The sequence below is a fragment of the Rhinatrema bivittatum genome, chromosome 9, assembly GCF_901001135.1.
Source record: "Rhinatrema bivittatum chromosome 9, aRhiBiv1.1, whole genome shotgun sequence".
NCBI lineage: Eukaryota > Metazoa > Chordata > Amphibia > Gymnophiona > Rhinatrematidae > Rhinatrema > Rhinatrema bivittatum.
The window spans coordinates 200665646-200692779 of NC_042623.1; the positions used below are offsets into that span (position 1 = coordinate 200665646).

Sequence of the window (27134 nt, forward strand, 5' to 3'; positions counted from 1 at the left end):
GGATTATCTGTGCTGTATATTTTCAAAACTGAAAAGCATTAATCTTGTTTCGTTTGCTTTTTTTTTCTGAAAACTAATTTTAACTCTTAATCACAACAAAAGTAAAAAAAAAAAAATTCATAATTTTTGTCCGTCTTATTTGATAATTGTGGTTGAATAAAATTTTGTACCTGATGAAATATTTTTTAGATAGGACGTTAAAGAAATTGACGTAGACTTTCACACCTTTGGATAGGGATATAACTGTTGTCTTTCTTGTAGATGAACGAAGAGATGCTATGCCAAGAATTTGGGCGATTTGGGCCATTAGCCAGTGTGAAAATTATGTGGCCAAGAACAGATGAAGAAAGAGCAAGAGAGAGGAACTGTGGTTTTGTTGCCTTCATGAACAGACGGGATGCTGAAAGGGCATTAAAAAATCTAAATGGTATGGAGGGTTAGGTTTTCTCATTAAAGGCTGCTGAAGTGAGCCTATGTTTTATGGTCTGACTCTTCACAGTTTTTTTGACAGTTCCACTTTTAAAATTGGCATGTTTCAGAAACCTGAGCTCTTTTTTTTGCATTTTAAATGGTAGCCAAAAAAACCCAGGATTGTGTCTCTAAGCACTGAAGCTGTTGAATCTGACTGTTCAGTGAATGTTACTATAATGATGAACTTCTGAAAAATCCTTATTACTGAATCTGTGTAACACCAAAATTGATAAGATTCTTTAAATTGTGACTTGTTTGGCCTCTTGCTACGTCTCGTACTACTTTGGATTGGTCCTTTTCACCCGAAATCTTTTTGACTTCTTGAAGGAAAATATTGGGTAACTGGCTAAAAAAAATCCTGATCTTACAGATATTTGGAATGCACAGGAGTCCCCTTCCAGTGTTCCTTTAACATCCTTTCTTTCATGCTGGCAAACATCTGTTCACTCAAATAACATAATATGCCTTTTCTTCTCTAGCAATCCTCAGTCTGAAATAATTTCCTTCTGCGCCAGGCTGGAGCATGGTCGGAGCAAGAAGTTTCCACTATTTATGGTGATAGTCCTGAAACACAAAATTTGATTATGATTGTATGAAACAAGGAAAGGAAGCTTGTCTTCCTGCCCCCCCCCCCCCAAAAAAAAATTAACAACCTTTCCCTGTTTTTAAATACTACATTTTCCTACTGAGCTGCTTTTGAAGCAGTAGGTGCTGTTTTTCGCGTCAGAGGTTATAGCACTTACCATTTTATAATAGTTTCATCTTATTCTGAATATAGTTTTTCACAGCTTTACTCCCACTTCCACTCATTTGGTAACACTTCACTTGCATATGTACTCCACACACTTTTACATGCCTGCAAATACTTCTACACACGTGTGTGTATATACCCCTGTGAGATGCTTAAACACACAACACATATCCTTGGGTCTGCTGATCTCTAGCAGGCCAATTCAATAAAATGTGCAGGAGAGCCAGCGCTCCAAGTTGCGCGCTCGCTCTCCCAACGCGCGCCCAGGCACCTCTTTTGAAGGAGGCGCTGGGGACAATAGCGCGTCCCTAGCGCCTCCTTATTAGCGTTAGGGGTGGCTGTCAGTGGGTCCGACAGCTGATGCTCCATTTTACCGGCGTCTGTTTTTGAACCCGCTGACAGCCACAGGTTCGGAAAACAGATGCCGGCAGAATTGAGCGTCCGCTTTTTGAACCCACTGACTGGGCAGATTTTTAAAAATTTTTGGCTGACTTAATATCGCTGGGATATTAAGTCGGAGGGTGTACAGAAAAGCAGAATTTTCTGCTTTTCTCTATAGTTTTCAGGGTTGCTTCCAATTTAACGCCTGCTCTTGGCAGGCATTAATTTCTGAGAGTAAAATGTGCGGCTTGGCCGCATATTTTACTTTCAGTATTCTGGGCGACTAATAGGCTCACCAACATGCATTTGCATGTGATGAGCGCTATTGCTTTCGGGGGAGGGGGGTTGGCCACGCGTTTTCCACACGCTATTACCTCTTACAGTATAAGGGGTAATAATAGCAGGTCTAAAACGCGTGGCCAAACAGAGGCTAAACCCACACTGTTCTCTATTAGCCTGTAAGTCTGTAAGAATATGACAATGTGTACAGCGTTGCTACACTGTTTTTAGCAAGCGGAACTCATTTATTCTTATAGCATTACTACATCATAATATCTCAGTCATATTTGTTAATGTGCACACGTCTCATACCCCACCTGCACATATCTAGTGGCGTGGTGACTAAGTTTCTTGGAGTCCTGCTGTCATGTATAATTACACGCAGAGATCTGCTGGATAGATTTGGAAGTTGATTTGTCTTTGTATGTAGTGTTGAGAGAGGTTAAATATTGGAAGTATTGATGTGTTTTTGTAGGGGAATTGTGAAGGTTCAACACTTGCTGTGCAGTCTACGAATGCCACAGTCTATGAATGCCACAGTCTATTTTACCATTTCTTAGCGTCCAGTGAGATGAATCCAGAACAAATGGGCTATGCACCTCTACCAGCAGATGGAGACCGAGCAAACTGACGTCACAGTATATATACTCCTGCAGTGACATCAGCCTGCCAGTATTCTCCGTCTCCAGCAGATGGTGGGCATGCATCTCCATACTGGGGAGTGCTTTGATTTGGAAAAAGGAGAAATAAGGAAAACTTGCTCTACTCTTCTGCGGTAATACCAAATGGTCTCTCCCCAGTTGATAATTCCTGTGGTGATTTCCGTGGTCCCTCAGATGAGTGCCTTGGTCCAGTAACTGGTTTTTCAGCCAGCGTGGACTTAGCTGTTTAAGCAGCTGAAAGCCGTGGGTGAAGGAAGCAGAGTGTGGCTGTGATAGCATATGCCCCCCCCCCCCCCTGCATCCAGAGACTGTCTCTGTACTTAGCCAGGTAGGGCTGAACTCAGGTAATTAAAAAAAAAATAAAAATAAATAAATAGAGACAGCAGTAGTGTGTTTTGGTGTAGGACTTCCTCCTTCCCCGGTCTCTATGCTTGGCACACTGTTCCAGTGTTCGTCCCATTCATGGGTGGTCAAGGGACGTGGGCAGCCTGGCCGGTTGAGCAGCCTCTGTAGGCTAGGCCCCGCTATTGAGGCTTTTTCACCGTGCGGTAGGCCTCAACAGCATTTCTTGCGCTTTCTATAGGCTGCCCTATTCAAGTTGTCTGTTCGGTGTGTGTCTAGCTGTGCGTCCAGTTTTTGAATGCTTAGTCAGGCCTTGTTTTTTGTGTCCAAGTTAAGCAGCGCCTTTAGTGCCTGCGTTTTGCCTGTGCATACAAGTTGAACGTTGCTGTGCGGTTAAGTTTTTTTGCGGTGCCTATCCTAGGGACGGCTACATAGTGGGACGCCTTAAAAAAAAAAATCAGCTAGACGCACACCTTCAGTTGCTGCTTACCGCACTGAGGGCCTAATGGTGCCCATACCTAAGAAACCTAAGTGCCTTTCTCTTTGCGCTGCTTGTCATATAAGGACATCTCAGCCTGGAGTGCCCGCTAACTTGTGCCAATGCTGTTTGGAAGCTCAGAGAGAATAGTCTTCCTTTGATTTCATTAAGCCTGTTTCTTCCCAGCTTGATGTAGGCCTTGGTAAAGATGTCGGGTGCAGTGCCTGATTTTGGAACTCCTCTATCTGGTTCTTTAGCAGGGGGGGGTAACTCAGTGAGTACGCCTCAAGTACCTCCTGGTTTTGGTATGGATACTTCTACATTTTCATGAGTAGAATTTTTCCAGGGATTGCAATCCTTTCTTCAGGCGCAGTTCTCAGCCCTGACCAATGCTCCCAAGGCAGAGTTGCAGGCGGGAACATTGCCTGGTCCTATACCTAGATCGGCAGCAGGACTGCCCGATAGGGATCCGGATGGCATGGATGATGTCTGATCCTGACTGTATAGAGGATGGTGACATTCCTCTCGTATTAGAACCGTATAAGATTATGCTATGGTTATTTCATAGAGATGAACTGCCAGCTCTGATTTCCCAGACCTTGAAAAGGCTTGGGGTTCCTGGGCCAGGTTCCATGTCTGAGTCAAAGAAAAATCCCATTTTGGTTTCCTTGAGTTTTTTTCCCTGTGATGGAGGCCGTTTAAGAATTGATTGATCTTGAGTGGGGCACCCCAGAGACTAATTTCAAAGGGGGTTGGATTTTGGAAGTCTTGTACCATCTGGATCCAGTGGTAAGAGAGAGTTTGTTTTCCTAAGGTGGATGCATTCGTGTGTGCAGTCTCCAAACGGACCACTATTCCTGCGGAAGGAGGAGCAGCCTTGAATGATGTTCATGATAGAAGGATTGAGACTATCCTTAAGCAAGCATTTGAATTAGTGGCAGTGACGTTGCAGATCGCGTCTTGTTCCCCGGTGGCTTGCTATTGTTTCCTTCTTTCCCAGGATGTCGCTGACTCTGGGGTAAACTCCAGGGCAGTTATGGAGCCTGCAGCTGCCTTCTCAGCAGATGCGGGCTGTGATTTTGTCTGCAGTTCAGCCAGAGGGGGTGGCTTCGGTAATAGCGGTCAGGAGTTAATTATGAAAGAGAAATTGGTCAGCCGATGCAACCTCCAAGGCTAACCTCACCAAGTTGCCCTTTACAGATCTGCTCTTATTTGGGAGTGAGTTGGAGAAACTGGTCAGTAAGTGGGGCGAATCACTGGTTCCTCGTTTGCCGGAGGATGATGAGCAGATACCGTGCTCCTTTAACATGAGGTGTTGTGCTAGAGAATCCAAGTGTTTTCAACCCTTTATCCCACCCACCTCCCGAAGCCCTCCCACCACCAGAACTGGCCATTTAAACGGCCGAGAAGCACTGGCTGGTGCACACATGAAGGAGTGCAACAAAGGGGCATGCCCCTTTGTGTGTCCCCCTTGTGCGCGCCTGAAGTGCAGCCTGAATACTATCACCAACTCTAAATGACATAAGAAATGCAACCGCAGGAAAAACAAAATCCTCTCCATTCAGACTACTACAAAAATCTCTTCTGCTGCAACAATTCCAGGGCAACTATGATAACATCAACATTACAGAAACTCCACTGCTACAGTACCTAATCTTCAAACTCAAAATCTCAACATTAACATGTCTTCTACAATTGAAAAAATCCCTATCAAAGACCTCAAAAGAGAAAACAAAATACCTCTAGAAGAAATGAAAGAAATCTAATCTATACAAATATAATCAACAAAAAACCCCCCACTTAGTATGAAACTTGGGTAGAATTCACTAACACTACTTCTACTCAATGTTCAATCCCTATCAAAAAAAAAAAAATATCCCTCTCATAAATTACCTCTTAGAACTAAACCCTTCAATATTTTGCATCACAGACATGGCTGAAAGAATGACAACGTTCTCTTAAACCAAATTGACAATCCAGACTGATTTTTCATTTTCCCAGACTCAGAAGAGGAGGTTTACTGGTATTTTGCAGAAAAGAACTTAAATCTTATAAAGTAGAAATAAACCCTCCTAATGAAGTGGCAATACTTAAATCACAAAAAATAAACAACGGCCTGATATACCAGTGGTCCCCCAACCTTGTCCTGGGGGCCCACTAGCCAGTCGGGTTTTCATAATATTCACAATGAATATGCCAATGAGAGAAAATGTGGAGGTAATGCATGCAAATTTTCTCTCATGCATATTCATTGTGGATATCCTGAAAACCCGACTGGCTTGTGGGCCCCCAGGACAAGGTTGGGGACCACTGTGATATACAGTCCACCTGGAACTCTACAGAAATGCTGTTCATCTTTAATTGAACTCTTTTTGCTAAATCATTCCCAAACACTGAATAAACAATAATTGTAGGTGACTTCAACCTCCTTGAACCTCAAGGAAAAAAAAGTCTTTTGAGATGCACTTTTAATCTGATATTTATATTCCATACAAACATTTTAAGTTTTTTGTTCTTTTATTTTTTACCTCATCAACAGGAAAGATGATTATGTCCTTTGAAATGAAACTAGGCTGGGGCAAAGCTGTGCCTATCCCACCTCATCCGATATACATTCCTCCTTCTATGATGGAACATACGCTCCCTCCACCCCCATCAGGTCTGCCTTTCAATGCCCAGCCCAGAGAGAGGTTGAAGAACCCCAATGCTCCAATGTTACCACCACCGAAAAACAAGGAGGACTTTGAGAAGGTAATTAAACAGAAAAATACACAGGGATGAAGCTATTTATAAATACTAAGTCTATGGTAATCCTTTTGAAAGAAGAATGAATTTTAGTTTTGTTTTATTTCAAATTAAGTCTGGCCCTAAGAGAGATGCATGTTAACTCTGTTCTCCATCTCAGATCAGAAGGCTTCTGTTTTTTAAAAGTAGTTTGAGGTATTGGGCCTGATTGTGGTTTTCACCACGTTGTCTCAGGCCGTTGCCCCTCTCCCAACTGCTGTTCTAGCCTTTTTGTTAGCTGCCATATTTTCAGTATCTAAAATTTAAGGATAAATTAGATTTCCAGTGCCTTGAGTTTTAATATTAAATACAGAGTTAATGTTGTTAGATGGCTGTTAGTTGCTGGAATCTTACAGTTAAGATACTTTTGAGGATTTACCATTTAGGATTTAGTACAGTCTGAGGTTTTTCTGTGTTAAGTAGTGAGGGTGAGCATTTAAAACATACAGCAGATTAAAGGATGCATCAAAAAATAAAATCAGGATAACTTTACAAGGTGTGAGAAAGTGGAAGAAAAAATGATATGGTTCAGGGCAAATAGTTTAGAATTGTATCTTAAATTAAAACACCCTAATTGTAGTTCTCAGTGTAGTACGTAATTGGTGTATTAATGTGCATTCTAGGAGGAATGTTCTGATACTTCACTTTATGTGAACGTTTAGGGTTCACTGGACACAGTTTGCCTTTTATATGCTTGTTTAGAGTAAAACTTCACAGCAGTGATTGCCTGAAGAACTTGTGATAGATATGTAGTATTTTAAATGCATATGTATATTTTTGCTTGTTACTTGTTAACAATACTCACATATTCTATGTTTATTATCTGATGTGACTTCATATACAGACTCTGTCGCAAGCCATAGTCAAAGTGGTTATCCCAACAGAAAGGTACATTTTTTTTCTTTACTATTACTGATATAAATATAGAAAATATCCCCTTCTGAATTACAAACAAAAAAAGTGGTTTGATCTTGGGGATGAGGCAGTGGCTTTGCTGAGCAATGGTTTATTCTGAATGTAAATCTCCCCTCCCCTCCCCCTTAGATTTTTGCTACTTGTTATAATTTGTTTTCCCTGTACGTACCCGGATCAGTCCAGACACCTGGGTTTTGCCTCCACTCCAGCAGATGGAGACAGAGAAGTTTTTTTTTCAAACAACTCTGCCATATATACCAAGGTGCCATCCACAGTCCCTCAGTCTTACTTTGTCTCCAGCAGATGGTGGAGGTGCAAAACCCACAGTCTCTTCTGATTTAAAAAAAAATAAAAATAGAGAGTCAGGAATAGTAAGTTTAGCAAAAGGCAGTTCCCTGTACGTATCAGGATCAGTCCAGACCGCTGGGTTGTGTCTCCCTTCCAGCAAATGGAGTCAGAGAAAAAAAACTGCAAGGCACCCCCTCTTACACTGGTGTGCCACCTGCAATCCTTCAGTATTTTCTCTGACTCTAGCAGATGAGGGTGACAGAACCTGCAGTCCTGATCCTGTTTGAAAAAGAAAAAGGGGTTTTTTTTGACTTACATTTACCAGAAAGACTGTTCTTTCTGAAGGATTCCTTGGCTACATCAAGCTAATTAACTATTTATTTATTTTTTAAAGTTAGTTACTTTTGTTCTTTGCTGAAGTTGGATATGCCTCCCAAGTCACCTTGGTAGAGGCTCGGCTGGGGTGGGATGCTCCGATAGCCGAATTCCTGGAGCCCTGCCGACTGGTAAGTGGGGAGATTCACTGGTGGGCCGGTCCCTCTCCTCCCTTCACCCTGAGATGTACGCATTCCTCGGGTGTGCCTTGCAGTGCTAGTGGTCCCAGAGACACCGGTTTTCCCCTGGTTGACAGCGTTTCGGAGGGGGGGGAAAAGAAACCTTTAGAGGTTTAATTTCTTGCCGTGCAGGTTCCAGGGGCTCCAGAGGGGCGTTTTTCGTGCCGGATTGCTGACCTTACCTTCAGCCATGCTGAAGGGGGTGCCTTGTGCTCCGCTTGCGGAGAGCCGGCCCGACAGCTCTCCTGCGATGGCCTCTGTGCTAGATGTCTCCCTGATGGTGAAGGACCATCGGGGAATGCCAGGGGAAGCCTGTCGGCACGTTCTCGAGGGGCGGATGCAGGGTTGCGCTCGGGCCGGGCTGTCCCCGTCTAACGCGGGAACGACGGCCATTTTGCCTTCCCCACGAGGGGAGGAAGAGGAGCTGGCTGCAGGGGGAGGGGGAGATCCCTCCTACACTGTCTCCTCTTAATTTGAGCCCTGTGCAGCCTGCCAACCTAGGGTCTGTCTCTCCTTCCGATACGGCACCTCCCCCAGGGGGGCCTTAAAGAGACAGCAGTCCTTTTCTTCTAAGTTTGTGCTTCTAATGCACAAAGCTTTTTTAGAAGCGGAAGCTGAGTTGCAGGAGCCAGTACCTCCTCTACCCAAGGTCCCCAGGCCATCAGAGGGGGTTGGATACCTCTAGGGGGGCAGTCTGGCTGGAATGCCATTAATCCCTCAGGGTTTTCAGCTCCAAATCCACCAGGTCCTGGGGAGCAGGACCCTCTCCTTGGGAATGGAGATGGGGACATTGATGAGGCCGCCCCAGTGGAGGGGGATGATCCCAGGGTTAGGCTGTTTCAGAAGGAAGAGCTGGAGCATCCGATTCCCAAAGTGCTGGAGGAGCTGGATATTGAGGCACCGCAACCTAGCGCTGAGGTCTCCAAAGGGGATCCGGTTCTCTCAGGACTTAAAGCTCCTCCGAAGGCTTTTCCATTTCACCCGATGTTGATGCAGCTGGTGATACAGGAGTGGGAGACTCCCGAGGCCAGCCTCCGGGGGGGGGGGGGGAATGTGCTATGGAAAAGCTCTACCCTTTACCGGACGACGCCTTTGCAGTCCTTAAGGTGCCCAAAGTGGATGCGGCAGTCTCGGCTGTCACCAAACATACGACCATCCCGGTGGCAGGGGCGACTGCCCTTAAGGATCTGAAACTGGAGGTCCTTTTCAAGCACATCTTTGAAGTCTCGGCCTTATGCATTCGGGCGGCAGTGTGCAGTAGCCTCATGCAAAGGGCGACCCTTAGATGGGTACAGCAGATGCTTACCACACAGCAGTTGCCTCCGGCGGAAGCTGAGCAAGCTGATAGTATGGAGGCAGCGGTGGCTTATACAGCGGATGCCTTGTATGATCTTCTGCGGGCGTCGTCACCCAATATGGCATCCGCGGTTTTGGCCAGAAGGTTCCTGTGGCTACGCAACTGGTTATCCGATGTTTCCTCCAAGACTCAGTTGGGTAATTTCCCATTTAAGGGGAAATTCTTGTTCGGAGAGGACCTGGAGGCCCTTATTAAGTCCCTAGGCGAAAACAAAGTGTACAAGTTACCGGAGGACAAGCCTAGAACTCCTAGGACCTTTGGTTCGGCTCGCCCTAGGTTCAGGGGCCAGCGCCGGTTTCGTCGGGGCAGGGTCTTCTCTTCTTCCTATATGTCCCGGCAGCCATCGCAGAGATCGCAGGCTTGGCCTTCTTTTTTTGAGGCTGCAGGCCTCCCCGGGACGGGGGTCCTCAGGGATCTTCCGGGGGTAAGTCCTCACAAGGAAGGTGTGCTGGCCCACTCCTTGGTCCCTGTGATAGGCGGCCACCTCTCTCTCTTTCTCAAGAAATGGGTCAAGATTACGTCGGACCAGTGGATGCTAGGCATCATCGAACACTGTTATGCTTTGGATTTGCTTACCCTCTGTGGGACCTGTTTTTGATGTTGCCCTGCGGGTTTCACGCGAAGCGAGCGGCAGTAACTCACTCTGCATCGGCTGGAAGCCATTGTCCCGGTCCCTCAGGAGGAGATCGGAACCGGCAGATATTCCATATATTTTGTGGTCCCCAAGAAGGAGGGCTCCTTCCGCCCAATTTTGGATCTCAAGAAGGTGAACAAAGGCACTCTGGGTGCCTCGTTTTTGCATGGAGACCCTCCGCTCGGTCATTGTGGCCGTCCACTCGGGCAAATTTTGGCAGAGGCCTACCTTCACGTAGGGATCAATGAGCAGTATCGCCGGTACCTCAGGTTCATGATTTTAGATGAGCATTACCAGTTCCAAGCCCTTCCGTTCGGATTGGCCACAGCTCCCCGCGTATTCACCAAGGTGATGGTGGTTGTAGTGGCAGCGCTAAGGAAGGAGGGGATTTTGGTACATCTCTACCTGGGCAATTTGTCTGATCCGGGCGAAGTTGGAGGAGCTGTGCAAAGCAGTGGTTCAGTCAGTGCTCTGCCGGTTACAATCTCTCGGGTGGATCATCAATTACGCCAAGAGTCAATTGATTCCGTCCCAAGTTCTGAACTTCCTCGGAGCTCTGTTCGATACGACAAATAGGCAAGGTCTTTCTCACGGAGGAGCGGGCCACCATGTTGGTGGCGCAGGCCCATTGGCTATTGTCCCTACCGTTACCCCGAGTGTGGGATTACTTGCAGGTGCTTGGTTCTATGGCGTCTACTCTGGAGCTAGTCCCTTGGGCCTTCACCCATGTGAGGCCTTTGCAAAGAGCGTTGCATTCTCGTTGGGATCCAAAGTCTGAAGAGATCCAGATCAGATTGCCGCTCTTGGAACCTGCCCGGTCCAGTCTCCAGTGGTGGTTGATTCCGGCCCACCTGTAGAGCAGTATGGACCTGGAAGAACCTCAATGGGTGATAGTGACGACAGATGCAGCCTCTCCGGTTGGGGAGCGGTTTGTCAATCCCAGGCGGCGCAGGGCAGTTGGATGGGGCAACCGGCGAAATGGTCCATCAATCGCTTGTAAACCAGGGCAGTGCATCTGACATTGCGCCGTTTTCTTCCTTTGGTACGCTGTCTGTCTGTGCAGGTGATGTCAGACAATGCAACAGCGGTGGCTTACGTCAATCGGCAGGGAGGTACCAAGAATCGTCCCGTAGCCGCAGAGGCCAACCGTCTGATGGTTTGGGTGGAGCACCATTTAGTCCGTCTGGCGGCTTCTCACATAGCCGGTGTCTACAGCATTCAGGTGGATTTTTCAGTCGCCGGCGTCTGGATCCCGGAGAGTGGGAGTTGTCCAAGGAAGCCATGGGCCTCCTGGCTCGTCGGTGGGGTGTGCCTCTCCTGGACTTGATGGTGATCCAGAGAAATGCAAAGACAGCTCGGTTTTTCAGTTGCCAAAGGGAGCACTGGTCAGAAGGGATCGATGCCCTCATCCTCCCATGACATCGCAACATCTTGCTTTGTTTCCTCCCTGGCCCTTGGTGGGCAAGATTCTAAGGCACATAGAGATGCACACAGGGCTGTTTTCCTCGTAGCGCTAGATTGGACGTGGCACCCGTGATTCGTGGATCTGGTCAATCTGGCGGTCGACGGCCCGCTTTGACTCCGTCTACCGAATCTTCTTCGACAAGCTCCAGTATTTTTCAATCGAGTAGATCGCTTTTGTCTAGTGGCCTGGCTTATGAGAGGCGGCAGTTAAGGTTAAGAGGCTACCCTGATAGTTATTTCAACCCTCCTGCAGGCATGCAAGAAATCCACTTCTCTTGCTTATGTTCGGGTGAATGTGTCCCCGCGGCATGCTTCCGTTGTACGTATTCTAGCGTTCTTGCAGGAGGGACTGAAGAAAGGGTTAGCGTGCAGTTCTCTTCGGGTGCAGGTGGCGGCCCTTGGATGTTTGCGGGGAAAGATTGTTGGCATCTCCCTCGCAACTCATCCAGATGTGTCACATTTTTTGAAGGGCGCGAAGCATCTGCATTCAGGTCTGTCCTTCGTGGAGTTTGAACCTGGTTCTCCGAGGCTACCTTGAAAGACCTGACTCTCAAGGCGATTTTCTTGGTGGTTATCACGTCGGCTAGACACATATCGGAGCTTCAAGTGTTGTCCTGTCGGGAGTCCTTTCTCCAGATTTTGGACTCCGGAATTTCTCTTAGAACAGTACCCTCCTTTCTGCCGAAGGTAGTCTCAGGGTTTCATTTGAATCAGACAGTGGAGTTACCTGCGTTTACTCATTTGGATCGCGATTTGCCTCAGGCTTGCGAATTACATAGGTTGGATGTGAAGCGGATCCTACTTCGCTATCTGGAGGTTACCAATGCCTTTCGTTTGTTTGATCACCTGTTTGTCTTATGGTGTGGCCCAAAGAAGGGACAGAAAGCTTCTAAGGCTACCACTGCTGGGTGGCTGAAGGATGCCATATCCTTGACTTACATCGGGCTTGAGCGTTCAGTACCGGATGGTCTAAGGGCGCATTCAATCAGGTCTCAGGCGGCGTCTTGGGCGGAAAGTCAATTTGTCTCGCCACAGGAAATTTGCAGGGCAGCTACCTGGAAATCTTTACATACCTTTGCGAGGCATTACCGTTTGGACATCCAGGATCCGGATGTTGACTGCTTCGGCAGCAGTGTTCTCCGAGCGGGACTCTCCAGGTCCCCACCCCATTTAGAGTAGCTTGGGTACATCCCAGCGGTCTGGACTGATCCTGGTACGTACAGGGAAAGGAAAATTGGTTCTTACTTGCTAATTTTCATTCCTGTAGTACCAAGGATCAGTCCAGACGCCCGTCCTTGGAGTCTGGAAAGTCTGCTTGGTATTGTTTTCCTTTTGCAGTATATTCTCAACGAGGTAGCATTCAGGTTGCTTATAGACATGCTCCCTCCATGGTTTGATACAGCCATTGGTTCTTATGTTAAAGGTTATGATATTTTTCTTTCTGCTATGATATGGGTTATACTGAAGGATCGCAGGTGGCACACCAGTGTAAGAGGGGGGTGCCTTTCAGTTTTTTTTTCTCTGACTCCATCTGCTGGAAGGGAGAAACAACCCAGCGGTCTGGACTGGTCCTTGGTACTACAGGAAAGAAAATTAGCAGGTAAGAACCAATTTTCCTTTGTATACATGGTGTATAGTTTGGGTTTCTGTAAACAGTAAAAGCCCATCTTTGCATTCATGATATTAGAAGAGGTGACAGTGCTATGCTTGACTGGTGGGTGTATCTTTCTCTTCTCTCTTTTTCTGATTTCTACACACAACCTTCAAATTCTGTTGACATATACACAGTCTTGTTAAAATTTCTGCTTTGTGTTCTTATGCTATTTTAATAGTAATTGTAGCCTGTAGTTCTGATTACACTATTACAAGGAGTAGTTTAGAAATGTGTGAGGAGTCTTTTTTCATTATATTAGTTGAACTTGAGAAGTTGTAGGCATACCCTTGCTCAGTTGAGCTGCAGCCTTTTCCCAAAGACCTGAACACAACACTGGTTGAACAGTAAAATGAACACAAGCAACTACCAAATTATCTATGACCTTTGACGTTGGCCTTGGTGAGCAACACCAGCTGAACTGTCTGCGGCAGCGGGGGACCAGGAAAACATCAAGGGATGGATTGGGAAAGTATACATTTTTTTGACCAGACATTGGTACGATCGGCTCCAATAAATGTGGTTTTTTATTGTACTTGATATTTTGTTTTGCTGGCCAGCTTAAGGCTATAGACATTTTCAAACTAATGCACTTTAAACTATCATCCATTTGTACTACACTGTTTTTATTCAGTGAAAAAAGTGGCCATGTTTTATTTATTTAAAATAAGCTGACAAAACCAACAGTATAAGTATGTTGGCCTAATTTCATACAGAAAATGAGGATAGTCCTTGCAGTGGTACTGTAGTTTTGGCACAGTTTCGAGGGATAGTAGAAAAGATTTCAAAATAGTGATTGAAATTAGTAAAAGACTGCTGGAATTTAGGTATTTTAAGAGCTGTTGGTTTGTATAGCCAGTAGACTTTTTCAAATAGCCTTTTGGCAGCTGTAAGTGCTTTTTTTTATTTTTTTTGCTTAGTTTTTCTATTTTGAGTATCATAAGTAACTATGGTTTGCCAGGAAGAAAACTATGAATTCTAGGTGATATAGCTAAAATGCCCTTTAATCCCTGTAAAATTTAGTCATTCAAGTTTTAAAAACATAGGGACAGATTTTCTTTAGTTTTATGTTTTATATTCTAGGTTTCTAGAGAAGTTTTCATAAAGTTACATTAGAAATATCTGACATACTGAAACTGAATTGTAAAATTTAAGTTTGTTTATCTTCCAACCATCAAAAATTGCATAGTTTGAAACTTGGGCCATACAGCTAAGGATACTCCTTTTTCATTGAGGTTTTCCACACAGTTATATTTTGCCTTGTGATAATTGAATTAATGGAACTTTAGTTATGTTTTCTTGATTAATAATATAGTACTTTTAGTGTTCAAAAATATTTGAGAAACAGTATTTGTCGTAAATCCTAATTCACTTTCTACATATCTGTAATAGATATCTTAGTTTAGTGTATTTTGTTTTTGAATGAATCCGCCAACTTATAGGGTTGTAGTTACCTTTGTCTTGTATGCACACCATAGCATGATGATGATCTTTTCTGTAGCACCATTGTAGATGAGTTCTGAAAAAGACAAGACCACACCAGTTGAGTTTGCTCAAAGTAGCAATAGCTGCTGCTTTTACAATGAAGATATTCTCTATTCTGGTGTAATACAGTAATAAATAAAGCTCCAAATAGCTCTCTGTTGTCTTTATAGCAGCGCAGCAAGTAATCTCTTCTCGTGCAGAGGATAGTACTTTAGGTGGAGTGTAGTTTTATATAGTGATAGGTCTGAATCCATTTTTCTTTAACTGTGTTGTTGTTGTAGGAATTTACTCGCTTTGATCCATCGAATGATCGAGTTCGTGGTGCGGGAAGGACCCATGTTTGAAGCCATGATCATGAATCGAGAAATCAACAATCCAATGTTTAGGTATATTTCTTAAATGTGCTAAACTTTAAAAATGCCGCCTCATATGCAAAATATTTTGAATAGTATGCTCTGCTAGTGTAAGTTCGGATTCTTTCTACTACCTTTAATTACATCTTAAACAAGATTTTTTTTTTTTTTTTTTTGTGCCTTAACCTAGGCAATAATGGTTAAGTTTCTTTTCTCCTCAGAATTCTGTTTATATAATAATCTAAGCACCCAGCATATGCTTCTAGATTACACTTCCCAAAGACGACTCTTTTTGAAAAGTAGTGTACTGAACTGTAAAGTATTCAGTTGAGATGAAATACTATCTGAAACTTAATGTGATTGACTCGTTATCTTAAATGGCAACATAAGAAGAAGAAGTAATTACTTTAAAAAAAAATAGTATATAGTACATAATGAAATGAGTAAAATCGAGACACTGAGCAAGATGCATGGATTTTCTAAAGTTGGACATTTAGAGGAGCTGAAATGAGGTTGTGTGGAAAGGCTGTTCTAATAGAAGGGGTAGAGAGAGAAGGGGGGACCAGAAATTAAGAAAAAAGAACACCACCTGGATAATCATATTGACCATGACTAAAATGTGAAGCAAGTGTAAAATTTTAATATGAAAGAGGATGTCTTTGTAAAGGCCCAGAGCATTTGTAAAGTACTTTAGAAAGATAATATAGTATCGTAGTACAGTGCTGAGAAAAGGTTTGTGAACCCCCTGTATTAGCACAGTTTATACTCAGAACATGAAGAGATCTAATCCGTTTCCTTAGAGAGAACCCCATCGATTGGGGTTCCAATCAAATTTCGTGTTAAATTTAAAGTTCTATCATTAATCTATTCATTAAAATATGACCCAGATTCAACCTGGTTATGTTCCTCACTGCGGCTATATAAGCCAACAAGAAGCCTTAGATCAGCCAGTAAAAATTTACTGGATGTTCCTACAGTGAGGCTTGCGAGATTAAATCTGACCAGAGAGAGCGCATTTTCGGTAGCAGGTCCCTTACTTTGGAACTCGCTTCCTAATACTTTGAGACAAATCATTAACCATACAGAATTCAAAAAATCAGTAAAAACTTATCTATTTAAAGAAGCGTTTGTGGAGTGAGGTAAATAATTGTCTTGAAGTCTCATATATTGCTTACTGACAGTTGTTAATATCATGGTATAGCAGTTTATATTTTTAGATGACATTCGTTTTGTTTTTATTAGTTTAATATATTCTCATTGTTTCTGACTTTACTGTTTTTTGTAAAAATAGTTAGTAAAGTTAATTTAAAAATTTAGAAGATGATTATTAGTATTAGGGTTTAACGAATCCATTGTATTTATTTTCTTATCTTTACTATTTTTTGTTTTTTTTATATGGTTTTCGTTTTTATTATTTTTTCAGGTTATTTATTTAATTAGTTGATACCTATCTCCTATTTTATTTATTATTTATATTTTTTGTTTAATTCTTGTTTTTATTTTTATAAATTTTATTGTAAACCATTTTGGTCAGCTATTTGCCTGTGAAAAGACGGTATAGAAATGTTTAAATAAATAACTCCGACAAAAAAGGATATATTTTGATGATTCAACAAATACCTCGTGTGAAAAAGTACGTGAACTTTTCAGTAACTGGTGGCCTCTCCTTGAGCAGCAGTAATTTCAACTAAAAATTTCCCGTAACTAATCAGAATCTCATGTCGCCCTTGAGGTATTTTGGCCCATTTTCCATTCAGAACTGTTTCAGTTCTAACATTCGAGGGCTTCCATGCACAAGCAGCTCGCTACAGGCCTTGCCCCAACATTTCAGTAGGGTTTAGGTTAGGGTTTTCACTTGGCCAATCCAAAACACAAAATCTTCTCTTCAACCATTCTGTAGTAGATTTACTTGAGTGTTTAGGGTGGTTTTGCTGCATGATCCCCTTTTGGCCCAGCTTCAACTCATGGGTTGATAGCCTGACATTCTCCTTCAGAATTTTATATCAATGAAGGCAAGCTGTCCAAGTCCTGCAATAGCAAAGCAGCCCTACACCATGATACATCCACCACTAGTGTTCCATAGCTAGGATGAGGTTCCTACTTTTGAAGGGCAATGTTTGGTTTTTGCCGAAATGTTTGTCTTGACCAAAAATTCAATTTTTGACTCATCTCTACAGAGAGCACTATTCCAGAAGTCTTATGGATATTCTTTGGCGAACCTAAGGCAGGCAGCAATGTTTTCTTTTTTTTAGAGAGCAGCGATTTCTTCCTAGCTGTCCTATTATGAACCCCATTCCTATTCATTTTTTTTCCTGATGGTTGATGCATGAACCCATAGATGTAAGTTTGGGGTTCTTTGTGCATGTTTGTTGAGTTTGCTGTTGGGATGATCTTGGCAGGATGACTGCTTCTGGGTAGACCCACAGCTTTTAACATTTGTTGACTATCTGTTTGACAGTGGATGAGCCCCAAATGTGTAGCTATGGTCTTGTAACCTTGTCTGGACAGTCAAGCATAGTCTTCTTTCATAGAAATTTATTTTGATTGAGGTGTGATGAGCTCCCACGAACTTTGAAGACCAGACGCAGAGCCTTTTTGGACCTTTATATAGAACAGAATGTCCAAACTCAGTTGTGCAGGTTTACTTGTTACCTAATTATTTAAGCACCTGGTTTTAATTAACCTTAGTTGTGCTAAGGAAACTCCAGGTTCATTTACTATTTCACACATCCTAATTCCAAAATAGTCTTACAGTGCCTACATTGTGTCTCAAGAAACAGAATTGTTTAATTTACACTTTTATTGTATAAGAAAAGACTGGTTTCAATTAAACAAAGGGTATCATGGTAAGAACTTGTAATTCTCATTATACTTGGGGTTCATAAAACATTTTCTCAGTACTATAGGTGATAGCAGAAAAAGACAGTTATTTCTGTCCACGTTACAAAGGATACAAGCCTTCCCATAACACTCGTCCTTGCCTCATCCTCCACGGACCTTCTCTTCCTAAGCTCAGATGCCTAAGCACTTTTTCTTCCGCTGCCTAAGCTATTTAATATATGTATATTAGTTTCATTAAATCTATGGTAACCCTCATCTACCCTCCCCCCCCCCACCTTCCAACCCCCTTCCAATCCCTCATTCCTACCCCCTCCCTCGGAATACCTTGTTACCCCAAAAAGCCAACTCTTATCAGTTCTTATACGTTTCTCCCCATGCTTAAGCTGTATCCAAGTTTTTCTCTCCCCCCGTTCTATGTAAGACAACTTTGCCACTGTTTTTTATGGTTGCAATGTAAACCGGAGTGATAATTAACTCTGCTATTTGAACTTCGGCATAGAAAAGTTATAAATAAATAAATAATACATCTTAACTGCTAGCCGTAGAGGGTGGTCACCTGTAAGATCTCACTCTTTATCTGAGACAATTTGTTGTCTTCCTTCCATGAAATCCACCCTTCTGGATAGATGAGCATGCAGGCCTCTCTCTACAATTCACACTAAGCACCCCATCCTGCCAGTGTCCGACCACAAGTACCTGCAATAATTTTAGAACAGCCTCCCAACCCCAGTGGTTGCCCAAACATCTGACCTCCAAGGCTCCCATCGTCTTCCCAAATGGTCTGTGGCCACCGCCAGCCTACTGCCCCGGACAGGTTGTCATGGAGTATGTAGCTTGCCAGACAGACCCTGTGCTTCCCCCTAGGAATTCTAACATTCCGTACTACTCAGTTTGTCATTCATTCTGGCAGTCCCAATATGTGTAGGGCGCTTTAAACATGTACTGCTAGGTTGTACTTTTGCTGCCTGTTGTTTTAGCCTTGACCACCTGCTGCGAGAGGGCACCCCACATCTCATCCTTTCTGTCAAAAAATATTTACTGACATTGCTCCTAAGTCTCCTTCTTGGCGTTTCAAATCATGACCACCTTGTTTTAAAACTTCCTTTCCTGGCAGAAGAAGGGGAAACCTGCAAGAGAGGAGCAGGAATTAATTTGAGTGGATGACAGTATTGTTACATTAATAGTGATACTTATTAGCAGCTAAAGCTAATCATATTTGTGTAAACATTTTTCCTTTCCAGATTCTTGTTTGAAAACCAAACTCCAGCCCATGTATACTACAGATGGAAGCTTTATTCCATTTTACAGGCAAGTAAAGCTAAGCAGAAAAAACCTGTATTTGTTCATTCTGCTGGTGTTCCAGAATTTTAAGGCTTAGAAAAATTTTTTTTTTCTTTAGGGAGACTCCCCAACTAAATGGAGGACAGATGATTATCGTATGTTCAAAAATGGGTCATTATGGAGGCCACCGCCATTAAATCCATACTTACATGGGATGTCAGAAGAGCAGGAGGTGGAGTCCTTTGTAGAAGAGCCAATCAAGAAGGGAACACTTAAAGAAGAGTAAGAGAGCCCTTGCAGATTCAAAACTACTTGCCTATTTGGACAGTAATTTCTTATAGTAGACGTTTCTTTTGGTTGTCTTCTGTGTATTTACAACCTGCCTGACTTCATTTGCACAGCAAGACACTTCCACGTTATCAAAGTTTTGAAATAACACTTGCCTGCTCACTGAGTGAGCGTGCAGTTTCTCAGCTGGCAGGCTTAGGCATTGAGGGAGACAGCAGAAGGATCTTCAACCCTGGAAGGTGGGGAGGAGGTATCTTCAGCCTTTGATCTGGATCCTGGGGAGAGAGGTGCCAGTGCTTGAGAGGAAGGGAGGGGAGAGAGAGAGAGATGCATGTGGGGAGAGAATAGTAGCGATGAGTGAGAAAAAGGGGGTGGGAGAGGAGAGGGCTGCGGGCATGGAAGTTGGTAAGGAAGGGGGTGTAGAGGATAAGAGAGAGGGGCTATATGAGATGGAGTGGAGGAGGAAAGTGAAAGGGCTGGGTGGGATGGTGGGGGCCGGTCAAAGGGTAGGGAAGAAATGAACTTGCTGTGCATTTCTGCTGCCGTCGCCGCCATCTTTCCCATCCCACCCTGAAAAAAAACCCCAACCTATTGTGGTGGGGGAGGCAGAAGACAAGAGTGCATTTTTTTCACTGGCAGGTAAATCCCGGAGGAATTTTACAGTCCCTGCACTTACATAATTTTGAAAATGTTTTCTGAAATTTTAGACAGAGGGACAAGTTGGAGGAAATCCTGCGAGGATTAACGCCTCGGAAGAATGATATTGGTGATGCCATGGTTTTCTGTCTTAACCATGCTGAAGCTGCTGAAGAAATTGTAGATTGCGTTACTGAGTCGTTATCCATCCTGAAAACTCCACTTCCAAAGAAGGTACAGAAAGTGCCAAAGCCTTTTCTGCTTAATTGTGTGATTCCAACAGAAAACTCCAAACATGTTTATGATGAGAATTGAATGAGGTGCTATCGAGGGCTCTGGAGAACTGTATTGAAATGAAACTTTATTCGAAAGATATCTTATCTCCTCCAGTTCCCTTCCTAAGAAAAAAGGTTCACAATAGAGTTTGTTCAAATCTTGTTTGGCATAGAAAGTCAGTGATTATTAAAATTTCATAGTTAGGATAGATGTAAATCAAGTAAAAGACTTTACTTTTCCATAGCACTAACCTACTATTTCTTATTTCTAGAGAGTTACTAGATGTGCACAGCGCTGTATGGGCACACACAAGCTCCAAGGAGAAGGGACTGTTTCAGTCTAATGAAACACGGGCAAAGCTTCAGGAAAGTTTAGAAAGCGGGATTGAAATCAGCAAGGCTTTAATGAGGGAGGACTAGGGTGAAAGGTTTAAAATCCTCAAAAAGGTAGGGTTTTAGACAGGGTTTGAATTGGCCAGAGTTGGGAGACTGACGCTCCAACTCAAGAATGCCATTCCAGGCCTACAGTGCCGAAAATGGAAAGCATGAAGCTTGGGAGGTTGGCGACAGAGAAGGGGACAGATAAGAGCATGTTCCCTGGTGAACGAAGGTGTCATGGGGGGAAGATGAGAGGGGAAAAGGTAACGAGCTGCTACAGAGTGAAGGCCCTTGTAGCTGAATAGGAGAAGTGCGGAAGCGGATGGACAAGCCAGCGTAGAGATTTGAGAACCCAATTACATTGTCCCAGAAAATGCAAACTTATTTTGCAGCTGTTTATGGAAATTCTCCCCGTACATGATATGGAACGATTGACCTGAAGCAAATTGTGCAACAGCAGTTTCTCACTCTTGCTTTTTACTGTAGATTGCCAGATTGTACTTGGTGTCGGATGTGTTATATAATTCATCAGCTAAAGTTGCCAATGCTTCATATTACAGAAAATTGTAAGTTTTTTTTTTCTTAAATATTTCTCTTTCGATCTTGTAGAATTACAATAGGAATGAATTCAAATTATGTATTTGAAATTATTAAATAGCTGGATGTAAATCTGTCTGTAGTCATGTACATTGTGGAAAGCAGTAGCCAACTAAAGGTTGTTTTTTTTTCCCAGTCTGTGTCAATGGGGGAAAATGTTTAATAAATGTGCCTTAATGTATACTAACTTGGAAATGCAAAACATTCAGATTTTATGTATGAATAGATGTGATGATGATTTTGTGCTGTGCAGGAAATGTTGTATTTCAATTCCTGAGCCTGGCTGCAGTTCCGTGGTGTGGTTGCTACTTAGGGATGCTGTGGAGGCAGTGTTACAGAGCCCTCTGGTGAAGGGACTTTCAGCCATTGCTCGACAGGCAGCATCTGCAGGCTAAACCTGAGAGGCACATGTACCAGATCCCGAAGATTGCTGTGGTGTGGCCCCTAGTTCAGGAGTTTTAGGCCACCAGCTGGTCTAGATGGGGATGCGAAGGACTCCATGTTTTAAGAATGAAAGCTTGTATTGCAGTACCTCCAGTAGAGGCCAGGTCCAGTTTGAGCAGGAGGAAAACCAATGGGCAAAAAAAGAAGAAAAAAAATTTACTACTGGTGAGACGCTGTCTCTTGACCTACATTCCTTGAAATACCGATAGCTTAATTGTTGTGCATGACTGTTGCATATTTGCAGTTTAGAAGAAGGTTGAGCAAGCACTATGATCTGAACCTTAATCCTGTTTTTATTTCAGTTTTGAAACAAAATTATGTCAGATCTTCTCTGATCTTAATGCTGCTTACCGAGCAATACAAGGACATTTACAGTCTGAAAACTTTAAGGTAACTGAGTATTTTCTCTCTCTCTATGTGCAGAAAGTCTCCCTTTGCTTACAAGCACCAGGTTCGGTCAGTAGTTGTGCAGAAAGCCAGTTACACTGGACCTCAACACTTTTAAGTGCATGTCAGTGGAAAGGGGTTTTCTCTCAAATCTTTTTTTTACCTTGGTGTTCATTTTTAATCGTCAGGTCTGAGAAACAAAACACTACATAGAAATTTCTCAGGGGGATGAAATTGCCTCACATTGCCCCCAAATTGTGTACATATGTTTGGCATCCTTTTGTGTATTCTGCTGTATTTTGTTGTTCCATTTTATTTAGATTACCTGTGGGAGAAATATGTCCTGAAAAAAAACAGATTAAATCTTTCAAAATCTGTTTTAACAAGTTCTGGGCCTAACATAGTGGGACAGTTTCCCTCAAACAAAATAAATTGCTCTTGCATAACACTTCCCCCACCCCCATAAATTTCATGGGGGGTGGGGGAAAGGCTAAGTATATTTATTTATTTATTTATTTAACAGTTTTATATACCGCAGTTCAGGTAACAATGTTACTAATCACTTCGGTTCACATTTCAACAATTACAATGACAATATAACGCATAGCTTATAATGTCTTACATAGAACAGGGGGATGAACTTGGAGAAAGTTAACAAAGAACTGGGATATTACAACTTATATACAAATAGTTTAGAAGACCCGTATGTGAAGTCAATAGAGCTGTCATTGGAAAGAACTAGAGTCACTGTTTTGACAATCATTTGGAGAAGCAGGTGTGTATAGGAGAGTATTTTTTGAAGGAAGTAGCGAGGGTGTAGAAGGAGGAAGGGGGCGGAAGAGTTAAACCGTGGTGATCTTACGATCTTACGATGACCTTGTCCTTCTTGGTATGGATTAGTCTTAAGAATATTATAAGAACATGCCATACTGTGTGAGACCAAAGGTCCAGCAAGCCCAGTATCCCTTCTCCAACAGTGGCCAATCCAGGTCATGAGTAGCTGGCAGGATCCCAAGGGGTCGAGAGATTCCAAGCTGCTTATCCCAAGAATAAGCAGTGGATTTCTGCAACTCTGCGTTAATAACGGTTAATGGACTTTTCCTTCAGGAATCTGTCCAAACTTTTTTTTTTTTTTTTTAAATGCACCTATGCTAAGAGCTTTTACCATATCCTCTGGCAATAAATTCCAGAGCTTAATTATGTGTTGAGTAAAAAAAAATATATACATATTTTCTCATTAGTTTTAAATATTACCTAGTAACTTAATTGTGTGCTCCCTGATTAACGTTAGTCATTCCATTCCACTCATTTTATAGACCTATATCGTATCTTCCCTCAGCTGTCTCTTCTCCAAGCTGAAGAGTCCATCCTGTAAAAATTCCAGAATCATGGGGATCTTGATCATTCATGGGGGCATGCTGCATTCCTCACACCAGGCCTCAAATATTCTCCAGATCCATATGTATGCCAGGGACATTGAGAACTTTCGCACATGGAGCATGGTGGTGATTATGCCGCCGAATATCCACACTTCATCAGGCAAGCCCTCTCAAGGGCCAGACTGTAAGACAGAATCAAGTTGGGTCCTCGTGAAGAATCAAACCTTGTTGGAGAAGGTCCCTGAACAGGGGGAGGCAAAGGGGGCTCTCCATGAGAAGCCTCCACATGTCTGCATACCATGGGCATCTGGGCCCACCAGAAGGACTAATCCTCTGTGGTGTTCGATCTTGTGGATGATCTTGTCCAGTAAGTCCTTCTCTGGCTAGGTCTGGACAAGGGTGTCAATCCCCTGGGAGCACTGATGTCATCTGTGACTGAAGAATCAGGGACCTTTGCATTGTGAGCTATAGCCAGTAGGTTGATGGATGGGAGGCCCCAGTGATCTACTAAGAGCTGGAAGGCTCTAGTCGACAACGTCCATTCCCCTGGATCCCGACCCTCCCTGCTGAGAGCCTGCTCTGACGTTGACTTTTCCTGTGATGTGAGAGGCAGAAATCCCTTGTAGATTTAACTCCACCCGTTCCATAAGGGGGTCTATCTCCAGAGATACTTGATGGCTTTTGGTTCCTCCCTGGCAGTTGATGTAGGCTACCATTGTTGCGTTGTCCAACATCACGCAGACTGCCTGTCCCTGGAGCCTGTGGCTGAACTGCAGGCATGCTAATCTGACCACGTGTGCTTCCAGGCAGTTTGTTTCAGTGTGCCTCTTCCTCAGTCCATCGCCCCTGGGTTGTCTATTCCTGACAGCGAGCTCCCCATCCTCGGAGACTCGCATCAGTCATGAGGATGATCAAGTTCGGAGGGGACAAGCTTACACCCTTGCTTGGGTGAAATTCTTGTAGCCACCTCTGGAGCCGAGAACATACTTCCATCGGTAGGTGGAGGCGAATCGAGTAGTCTTGAGACAGTGGGTTCCAGCATGACAGCAGGAAGAGTTGGAGTGGCCGCATGTGTGCCCTTGGCCACGGTACTACTTCCAGGGTTGACGCCATCAGGCAGATGACCTAGAGATATCTCCACACCGTGGGGCACATTGTGTTTGTCAACCGACGCACTTGGTACATTAGTTTCCTTATCCTCGAGGGAGGGAGGATGACCTTGTCCTTCTTGGTGTCAAACCAAACTCCTAGGTAGTCTAAGAACTGGGAGGGCTTGTAGCTGCTCTTATCCATGTTCACGATCCAACCGAGTTCCTGTAGGAAGGACCTGACCCTGCTGGACACCTGGAGGCTCTCTTGCAACGACTTCGCCCGGATCAGTGAGTCATCTAAGTAAGGGTGCACTCGGATCCCTTCTTTCCTCATTGCCGCCACCACGACACCATAAGTTTGAAGAATGTTCTGGGGACAGTTGCCAGTCCGAAGGGCAACGCCCAGAACTGATAATGGCGCCCCAGTACCGCAAAGCGTGGTCTTGACAGATTGGAATATGAAGGTAGGCCTCAGAGAGGTCCAAGGAGGTTAAGAACTCTCCCGGTTGTACGGCCATTATGACAGAGTGAAGGGTTTCCATGCAGAAGTGAATTATCTGCAGATGACGATTGATGCTCTTGAGATCCAGCATGGGTCGGAATGAACTCTCCTCCTTGGGTATGATGGAATAACGCCCCATATTTACTTGGGTTGTAGGTACCCGGTTTATAGCCCTCAGACTGAGGAGCCTTATCAACGTGGATTCCACTGCCAGCTTTTTGTGCTGGGAGTGGCAAGGTGACATCATGAACATGTCCCGAGGGATGCCGTGAAATTCCAGAGCGTATCCTTCTTGTATGATGTCCAGTACCTATTTGTCTGTCGTGATCTCGACCCACCATTGATAGAAGAAGGATAGTTGGCCTCCCAATCTCCTCATCCTCTGGATGGGTCAGCCAGACTTCATTGGGAAGTTCGGGTCGAACCTGAGCCCGAACCTCAGCCAGACTTCATTGGGAAGTTCGGGTTGAACCTGAGCCCGAACCTGTTCCTCTTTTTGGTTGTGTGCTTCGAAAGGACTGAGATCTTCCCGAGGGCCGAGATGTCTGAAAGAACGAGTTTCTGTAGGGCCGGAAGCGTTGGGAGCCCCTGGCCCAAACCCCCCCCCCCCCCCTCATGGGTGAGGGGCGCTGCAACCTCTCTTTCTTCCAGTAGTCAAGGCACTGGAGATTCACCCCACTTACTGGGTAGGTTTTCCAATTCACTTCCCAATTAGGAGGGATCCCTTAAAGGGCATGTTTGTGAGGTTTGCCTTAGAGGTTGCGTTCGCTGACCAATTTTGCAGTCATAGCGGTCTTCTGGCCGCCACCACCAAGGCTACTCCTCTGGCCGAGGTACACGTTAGGTTCGAGCTTGCATTCTCTAGGAAGGCTGCAGCGGGCTCAATCGCCTCTCTGGTATGCGTCCCTGAGCTATCTGCCTCTCTCTCAAGAAGCAGACACGAATGAGCCACCAGGGTACAACAGGAAACGATCTGCAGTGTCATTGCTGTCACATCAAAGGCTTGCTTAAGGATGGATTCCACCCACCTCTCGTGAGCATCCTTCATGGCCACTCCTCCCTCTACTGGGATAGTTGTTCGTTTCGAGATGGCGAAGACCAGGGCGTCCACTTTCAGGAAACGCAGGCATTCTTAGGCCACCAGGACCAGAGGGTACAAGGCCTCCAAGACCCGACCTCCTTTAAAACTGACTTCCGGTGCATCCCATTCCAGGTCATTCAACTCCTGGATGGCTTCCAGCATTGGGAAATAGCAAGAGGCTTTCCGTAGAGACACCAGGATGGGATTCTTCTTGGGTTCTGACAATAGGGTCTGTGCCAGGAACTCCCAGAGTCTTCAGGGTCTGGGAGACTAGGGCTGGTAATTCATCTCTGTAGAAAAATCGAAGCATGCTCCTGTATGATTCCAGGCCTGGAGGGATTTCCTTCTCCTCCAATGAGTCCACATCCCCTTTGTCGTCCGTGGTGTCTGGGCCCCTGTCAGGGTTACCCTTGGTGAAGCGAGGCATGTCCCAAGGCATGCTGGTAGGGCTGAAAGGGCGAGGCTTTCCCATTTGGGGCTCAGACCAAGCAGGGGCAGTAGCTGTCTGCACCTGAGCAAAGACTTAGGCTCTGAAAAAACGCCAACCAAGAAAAGGCCGTCTGGTCCATATTTAGCCCAGGAGGAACTGGGGGTAGGGCAGCTGAACTGCCCTCCCGAGGAGGACGCGGCCCCGGAATTGCTCAGGTCCGGTGTGCTACCCGATAAGGTTGTGGCTGACCCTTCCTCCGACTGGGAGGGGCCAGCCTTGGAAAAGTTCTGAGAATCCAGCCCTCCCTGGGCTTCCTCACAGTGCTGACACAGGAAGGATTCCGGGTCAGACTGTGCAGCCCTAATAGGGCAGGCAGCGCAAAGGGAGTGTTGCTTGTGCTTCTTTGCTGCCGGGGCCATAGTACTCTGTAGCTTGTGTGTACAAACCCGGCTAGGCGCGTGTAATCTTAAGCGGCCAGGTGTGCGCTAATGTATGCGTGTGCTTATGTGCAAGGTTACGTGCATAGGAGTGTGTGCACTTATGCGCGTGTTAGGCGCATAAGGGCCAACCTGCACCGCGCGTACCAACAGACAATGGGGGGGGGGGGGGGGGGGGGGAATGGTGCTGCAACAAACCACATGCAAGGTAGAGCCTAGCCCGTCGGGGAGAGGGGCT

At 44.5% G+C, this 27134-nt stretch overlaps 1 protein-coding gene across 5 annotated transcripts in view; it reads left to right on the forward strand.

Moving 5' to 3' along the window:
• U2SURP (U2 snRNP associated SURP domain containing) overlaps positions 1-27134 on the forward strand; it is a 186892-nt gene that overhangs the window by 90767 nt on the left and 68991 nt on the right. For 4 of the 5 annotated variants that reach the window (XM_029617276.1, XM_029617280.1, XM_029617278.1 and 1 more), the window contains exons 9-17: positions 262-427; positions 5904-6115; positions 6993-7036; positions 14778-14882; positions 18932-18998; positions 19090-19253; positions 19967-20129; positions 21035-21114; positions 21892-21979. In XM_029617276.1, coding sequence (XP_029473136.1) covers positions 262-427; positions 5904-6115; positions 6993-7036; positions 14778-14882; positions 18932-18998; positions 19090-19253; positions 19967-20129; positions 21035-21114; positions 21892-21979 — 1089 coding nt within the window. Of the gene's footprint in view, positions 1-261; positions 428-5903; positions 6116-6992; positions 7037-14777; positions 14883-18931; positions 18999-19089; positions 19254-19966; positions 20130-21034; positions 21115-21891; positions 21980-27134 lie in introns of those variants that run through there. The other variant, XM_029617281.1, reaches the window with a different exon arrangement.